The following is an 8,169-nucleotide window of genomic DNA, read 5'->3' on the forward strand; positions in this document are numbered from 1 at the left end:
CCAAGCTTCCCTGGATCCCTTGGCCTCTGACCTTCTGAAGAAGCCTACCATGAGGAACCTTATCAAACGCCTTACTAAAATCCATGTAAACCACATCCACCGCACTGCCCTCATCAATCTTCCTGGTCACCTCCTCAAAGAACTCTATCAGGCTTGTGAGGCAAGATCTTCCCTTCACAAAGCCGTGAGGCAAGATCTTCCCTTCACAAAGCCGTGAGGCAAGAAACTTTTCCCCATGGTAGAGATGTTCAGCTGTCTTAAATGGGTTGCCGTTTTTGTTAAAGCAGTGATCCCTAGTTCTAGATTCACCCATAAAATGTTTCTCCACATCCACCAAGATAAGTCCCCATATCCAGAAGGCATAGGTTTGAGGTAAGGAGTAAAAGATTTAGAGGGGATCTGAGGAAGAATTTTTTCAAGCAGGTGATGGTTGCAATCTGGAACATATTGCCTAAAAAAGTGGTGGAGGCAGGTATTCTCACAACATTTAAGCAGCATCTGGATGAGCACTTGAATTGGTGAGGCATAGTAGGCTATGGACGAAGTCCTGGTAAATGGGATTACTTTAGATAGGTACTTGAACAGCATGAACAGGTCAGACCAAAGGGCCTGTTTCTGTGATATATGACTGTATATTCAAATGCTCAGTTTCTACCGTCCATTAGGAAAGAGGGTTCCAAAGACTCAACCCTCAGAAAAAAATTCACCTCATCTGTCTTAATTATGTGATCTTTTTTAAATAAAAGAAGTTACCCCTGGTTCTAGACTCTCCCACACAAGAAAACATTTTCTCCACCTCCACCAAGGCAAGTTTACCCATGTCACCACTGACTCTACCTGGACATACTGGAGAGATGCATGATAACAGATTTATTCCACAGGTGGATATAGAACCACCAATGAGAAAGAAACCAAATCAACCAACCACGTCACATATTTATCGGATCTCAGAGCAACAACAATGCAAGAGATGCAGTTAAGAAAACCAGTTAACAGACTGAATCTTTCACTGCTGCATCTACATGAAACACTTTTACTAAGAGAGAAAGCAGTGTGCCGTCTTTGTACATAAATACATAAATGAGTCACACGAGCATGTCATGCAATGCAATGACATTATGCATGAAATACAAGTCCACGTGTTAGCTGCTGTTAGTCTATGGTGAAGTACACAAAGTTTTGAAACTCCTGAAGATTATTACAGTTATTACCTGCCAGCATAAACCTGCCTCACAGACCACCTCCAAACATACTACTCTCTCATTTTTCCCCCCCAGGGTAGGGGAGTCTAAAGCACTAAGATATGGATTTAAAGTGAGGGGAGTCTAAAGCACTAAGATATGGATTTAAAGTGAGGGGAGTCTAAAGCACTAAGATATGGATTTAAAGTGAGAGGGAAAAGACTTAAGAGGAATCTGAGGGACAACTTTTTCCACACAGAGAGCGGTGGATATATGGAACGAGCTCCCAGACGAAGTGATAAAGGCGGGTACAAATGCAATGTTTAAAAGACATTCAGACAGATACATGGATAGAAAAGATATCGAGGGATATGGGCCAAATGCAGGCAAACGGGACTGGCTCAGATCGACAACTTGGTCAGCATGGACAGGTTGGGCCAAAGCACCTGTTTCTGTGCTGTACAACTCTATGACCATTCTATAAATCCAACACTACTCGACATTTTCTCACTAGTTCTACAGCTTTGCATCCATTTTCCTATTTTGAATTACATATCTGTGAAGTTTTATGGAGCATTTTTTCTACATTCACAATGCCATACAGGCAACTTGCCTTTGCTTTGTTTCCGAAAAGGTCCCAAACCCTGCATATTCTGCCTACCTTTCTTATACAACCTTTCAAGCAGTCAGAGAACCCACAAGAAAAAGAACAAAGCATGTCTGCACAGTTCTAGAGGAGAACAGGAAAAGGAGATTACTGAAAGCATCAAAGCATGAATTGGCCTTTTAAGAGGTATGCATTATCTGGTGTTTGGCTCTCATTCTGCTCAGTAAATGCTGATTCTACAAGTTTAGCAGTTATGTAAATCAGGAAAAGTCCCTGCAAATTCGTCGATACAATTATTCTCAGAATCTTTCAGAAGGCCAGTCGTGTCAAAGTTGAAAAGTGTAATAAGTCATTGTTATAGAAGAAAGGTTCAGCTGCAAATTAATTTCTTTAGGGTTTCTTCAAAGGACAAAAAAGTTACAAAAATAAAACCTTTCAGTAAACCTAGAGTGTAAGCCAAGATATTATGGACAATTCCTGCACTTCCTCCAAGCTGCACCTTGGGCTCAAGCTGGACGAGGCTGCAATCACTAATCCAGAAAGGTTCAGGTTGAACCTTTGCAACACACAGAACGAGAACTTTTCAATCTGGAGATTTGAAAGAGGGCCCAAAATCCTATGTTTATAATGGGTGTTCCAAAATACATTAAATATTCTTGCTTGTGCAACAGTTTTTCTCCCCCCAGGCTGTCAGGCTCCTGAATACCCTGGAGGCAGTTTCAGACAAATGCTGCGTCAAAAGTCCTGGTTTGCACAACAGCGCATAAGAACTTTGGCTGCTGCTGAACATGTTTATACACTTAGTACAATACACGGAGTTCTGTATTTTCTTTGTTCAATTTGGTTTTGCACTAACCCTGCACTAATTTTGTATCCTGTATATACCATTTTTTGCACTATTTGTGCTTGCACAATTTTTCTGTCTGCGTTTATTGTATGTCCTCTGTTCTACGTATGTCCTCTGCTGTGAGAGTCTGGGGGAAAACGACATTTCGTTCCTCCATGTGTTTTCCAGCATGTGGGTGAATGACGACAAAGTATAACTTGAACTTGTTTAGTAGCTTTGTCCAAACTCAGTATTGATGATAATCATTCACTGTTATTTAGACAGCAGACATGAACTACAGTTACTCCTTAATTTACAAATGTTCAATTTATGAATTCTTGCTGTAACACCATTGACTCTATTTTGTTTTAACCATAATAGCAGGCCATTCTCTGCACACGTCGCCTCGCCCTTTCCCAACTCACAAAACGTTTTCCCAAAAGATACCTCTTTCATAAATTTAGAAATTGATGCAATCAGTGAAGGTAACTTTTGCTCATCACCAACAAGTTCAAACACTTCTCACACAGGGACTCGCATTCCACCTGTTCCCAAACACACGCCCTCCAGAACCAATTTCGGTACATGTCATCAGTTTATAACGGCTACATGGCAAGGGATATTTGTGCTGTAGATTTGGGAATTGTTGGCAACGCTAATATTTGGCGTCCATCAATAGCTGCTCTTGCCAATGTTGCAATGTACCTTATTCTCAACCACTGCAGTCAGCGGAATGAGGGTGCTCCCACAAGGTTGCCTCAAGAGTTCCAGAACTTTAACCAAGCGACCACAAAGGAACAGTGATACCTGTCCGTGTGTAGATTGGAACAGGCACTTGGAAAGTTAAGATGCTGCTTTGCTATCCTGTGTTGCTAGGTACTGGAGTTTGTGGGTTTTTGAATTAGGGATAATTTAATTTGCTGCGAAGAGATCCCGGTGTTCTCCATTAATCAATGTCACTCAGAAAAACAGACAGATCAAGCAGTAAGTCCAGAATATTGACATTACCTTCCATTATGCAGCATACATCTTCGGCCAGTGATAGTCTCCGGCAAAGGCATTTCCACATCCCAGCAGTTCAGGAACTGCCATGCCTCAACCAGGACTTGCTTGTCTCCAGCTGTACTTAATCCCTATAGCATCTTTAAACTGGATGTTCTTCCAGTACAAGATAAATGCAATCCATTATTAGTCTGCAGCTGGAAAGTGAAGTCAGGGGAAATCTAGACACACCACAGGAAATTATCCACCTAAAGCTGAGACATTAAATGCCTGGTAGCAACATGAACAGGCACTATTTTAGTTCACAGTCGCTGTTGATCTCATTACAATTCCTCTACAAACACCCCAGGCCTAAAATTACCCGCAGCAAACCATTAGAAATTCTGAGCAGTAACTAATCCCTCATTGAAGGATACTCTTGCAGCTGTTTCATCGTTACATGTTCCAGTCCTATCAATGGGTTGATTCTTGCTCTCCTATCCCTCACATCGTGTGCACAGCTTGTGACATCAGTCCACAGAGCTGCTCACGAAGTGAGAAAGCCTTGCCTTTATGGATAACTTTAATTATTTCTCAATAACATCTCACGAACAGCTTTTCATACAACTAAAAGGAAAGGTGAGACTCAGCATGAAAGCTTAACAAGTTTTTTGGAGGGGGGAGGCGGCAGAGTGGGGCAGCTAGTAGAGCTGCAACCTCACAGTTCCAGAGACGTGGGTTCAGTCCTGACATTTGGTGCTGTTTGTGTGGAGTTTACACATTCTCCCTGCAACAGCGTAGATTTCCTCTGGGTGATCCAGTTCCCTCCCACGTCCCAAAAAACGTGCAGATTGATAGGTTAATCGGCTAGTGCAAATTGTCGCTTGTGTGTAGGCGAGTGGGAGAATCTGGGGCAGAGTTGATAGGCAGGCGGAGAGAATTAAAACGGAGATGAGTGTAAGATCGGTGGACAGCAAGGACTCAGTAGGCCAAAGGGTCTGTTTCGCCGCTGTATGACTCTCTGGTTCTATGACTGAAGTTATTTGCTGCACTACTAAGTTCTTAGTGTATGCATGTGGGTGTCATATGCTTTGCATACAGCCAGCGTAACAAATTCAGGACAGACAAATGCTCAGAGATTTTGATACACCTTTCTCGCCACCTGCTCCTCCAACTGATGCCACATTGCCGATCACCTCCCAAAGCAAATTAGGAACAGCCAGGGCCCTGGTAGACCTCTTCAGCACAAAGCAACATACAGCTGCACTGGGATACATTGAACTGAACTATAAAATTTAATATTCCGTATTTATTGAAATGATTCATTCAACATCTCAAGGCACTGTCAGTTTATTCCTGCATGCTTTATTTAAAGTATAAATGTCAAGTTAATTGTACAAATCAGTAACACATTCAATGATATGTTGCCGTTCCATTAATTAAACTGCAAAAATTTTGAAGTTCCTCTCAATCCAACACAAAAGAGTGTTGCCTAGGCAATAAACCTGAAGAGATGAATTATCGTCACCGTTTCTGTAGGAATGTTGCCTTGAGAGAGAGCATTGTACAAAGTCCCCATCTCAGTGTGAGCATTACTCCATACTGGACTGAGGATCAGTGGTTAGATGCATTTACACTGACCTAAGGAGCAGCATTATACACCGACTCAAACTCAGTGCACAGACTGTACCATAATTCACAATAACTTCCTTCAGAACAGCAAACTGCATGGAGAAGGTAGTCAGAGATAATTAAACCATTTTTTGGGAGGTAGAGAAGAAGCACGTCCCAAGGACAGGCCACAGCTCATAACTGTTCTGTCACCAAAACCATGAGTTCACCAGGGTCAATGGGAGAACTCTCTCATCATCGAGTTTTAACTTTGCAATGACATCCCAAGGCAACCAAGTCGGTTTATTTCTAGTATAACTGAGTTAATTAAATGATCAGTAGCACATTCAATATTAGCATCCCATTAATTAAACCTCTGAAAATACAAAAGTTAGGATTAGGTTTCCACCCTGTTCCTGAACAGCCAGTTATATTAGCGGTGTACATTGTGCCCTGATTACATTTACTCCTACAATTAGTTCCTAGTTTATAGCCTGTAAAATGGTGTAATGGTCACAGGAGAAAAAGCTTGCCATACCTGCCGACAGTTACAGGTATAAACAACCACCTGGTTAGGCACAGCACTTCCTCGCTGCTTAAGTGACTGTATCTGGGTCTATTGTGTTTTCTGTCCGAAGCACATCAACAGCAGCATCAGCACAGCACCCAGCACACTGCCTACACACAACATGGAAGGCTAACTTCAGACTGCACGCATACTACAATCACATTTCCTCAATTTATCTGTATATATCTGAGTTTGTGATAAGCCACAGTTCACTCCCCTGTATGCATATGCATATACAGGTGTCAGTGTTACTTAATGGACCTATGGATACACTCATGGTTGATGTACCTTATATAAAAGTATGTGGATGTACTCATGGTTACTTGCAAGTGTGTTCCCGCTGTGCGAAGACATGTGGTGAGCTTTCACTAAATCCATATTAATGTCAGAATAAATGCAGAATGCATAAAGAGTAAGCAACAAACATCACTGGACTTGTGACAATGTTATCTTCTAAATTAACATACGAGAGTGTAGAAAAGTGTGAACAAGTGTAATTGTGCAAGACACGTGAGATTGCAGACATGCATGCCTGAGTAAAAGAAAGTGGCAGTGTGTAAGAGGGACAAATTTGATGTATGTGCGGGAGGGGTAGCAATCTACTCCCTCCCTCTAACATAAAAGGTGGGGAGGAACGTTGATGGGGCTCCAGCAGCCCTCCCGGAGTGAATGGCAAGTCATAGGAGGGGGGAACAAGTGACAGCCCGCGGGGACCCTGCTTTGGGCGGGGGGTGGTGAGGGAGGAGGGAGGAGGAGGCGCGTCCTGCGAACAACCAGTCCCTCAGCCGCAAGTCCCGGTAAACCCCCGTTCACTGTCGCTCACTCACCTCCGCCCGAAAAACTTCAAGCCGCCGAAGGGTCTGTTCTGGTGGTGATGGTGGTGAGCGGACGCCGGGCTCCTGTCCTTCTCACAGGACGCGGCCACATCCGAGGACGAGGATTCGGACGCGGTGGATTCCTCCAATTCCGGCGGCAGCTCTTCACCCCCTTCGTCCATCACTTTTAGTCCTCGGTCACAATATTTGTTGAGAGATTATTTTGTGCGTGTGTCTGTGGGTGAGTTTAGGCACAGTGCGCGCACACACACACACACACACAGTCACCTCTTTATCCAGAAACCAGGCAGCGAGAGCCCGGGGCTCCGACCCGAACCGGGGTGCAGAGACAACAACAGTAGGCAGGGCTCGCTCATTTGGAGGAAGGAGTCCGAATCCCTCGCATCAAAACAAACAGGCAGCAACCGACACAATAATAAACACACACGCTCGCTAGTTGCTGCTTGCTGCTCCAGCCGGGCTTGTACCCGGAAGCGTCTGTGTGTGTGTGTGTGTGTGTGTGAGGCTGGCCGCCGCTGCTCTGTGTGTGTGTGTGTGTGTGTGGAGGAGGCGCAGAGCCCCGGGGAAGGGGTAGCGGCAGGCGGCTCTCGCCCAGCCCAGCCCAGCCCAGCCGCACCAGGCACTCGAACCCGTGCCCTCCCCAGCCCCTGCGCATGGGTGGACGAGCTGCCCGCTCCTGTCCCCGCCGCTGCCCTGACACACACCAGTCGGATGCTACACGGTCAGAACAGGAAGTTTCATTGCCCGCAGTGAGAAAGAGCGCCAGGACCCTGATAGTTGCCTGCTGATCTGCCTCCTGGAGAATGAATGAAACCTCGGGGCTCTTGGCGGGTGTGGAGTGTCACCATCTGCTGCCCACTCCTCGGCCGGAGTGCTCCCTCCCTCCCATACCCGGGCTTGGTGGGGGTGATCGCCCCCGTGTGTGTGTGTCTGCTAACCCTGGAGACCCGCCAAGCGTGGCTCGTTAGAACTGCCAATCATCCAGTGGTTTAAAGTGTAACCCACTTTGATGGATGTCAACAGTTTAAATTGACTCACTGTAAAATCCTTGTTATTTCGCTGTTCTAAGGGAAGGTATAATCCCCGAGTTGGCAGTTTGTGGATTACAAGCACTGAGAATGAACACATGGAATCAAGTTCTTTACCACAGTCTCAGCACAGAGTCGGCCCATCACATTTCAGTTGTGATTTTCCTCAACATAAATTTTTGATCAAGTGGGGCATTGCACCTCTTGTCATTTCTGGACCTACACTGGACTGGTTAACGGACGTTAGGATCGAAGAGTTCACATTACACAGCAGTGTTCAACATCAAACTCTTGTTTCTCCGACGACTCGTTCCGAAGTCCAACTCATTCGCTCCAAGATTCAGGGCAATACTCTTTCTAACCAATTACGTCTACAGCTTTGACCACACCCCTTCTTGTTTAGCCAATCAACTATCAGGACTATTTCATCCGTGCAGTTGCTGATTGGCTGTTGTTTGAATTTCCAAAAATAGCTCAAGGCGAATAAATAAAGTTGAAATGGCATTTCCTAAACTACTTCACTAATGATTG

The 8,169-nt window shown here is 44.7% G+C and overlaps 1 protein-coding gene across 1 annotated transcript in view; it reads right to left on the bottom strand.

Moving 5' to 3' along the window:
• The window catches only part of dgkza (diacylglycerol kinase, zeta a), a 405,283-nt gene extending 397,885 nt beyond the window's left edge, over window positions 1-7,398 (bottom strand). The window contains exon 1 of the mRNA XM_052029707.1: window positions 6,602-7,398. Within this exon, the coding sequence (XP_051885667.1) occupies window positions 6,602-6,771 (170 nt within the window). The 5' untranslated portion in view covers window positions 6,772-7,398. The remainder of the gene's footprint in view (window positions 1-6,601) is intronic.
• Between the last annotated feature and the right edge of the window lie 771 nt (window positions 7,399-8,169).

The sequence above is a fragment of the Pristis pectinata genome, chromosome 14, assembly GCF_009764475.1.
Source record: "Pristis pectinata isolate sPriPec2 chromosome 14, sPriPec2.1.pri, whole genome shotgun sequence".
Classification (NCBI taxonomy): Eukaryota; Metazoa; Chordata; class Chondrichthyes; order Rhinopristiformes; family Pristidae; genus Pristis; species Pristis pectinata.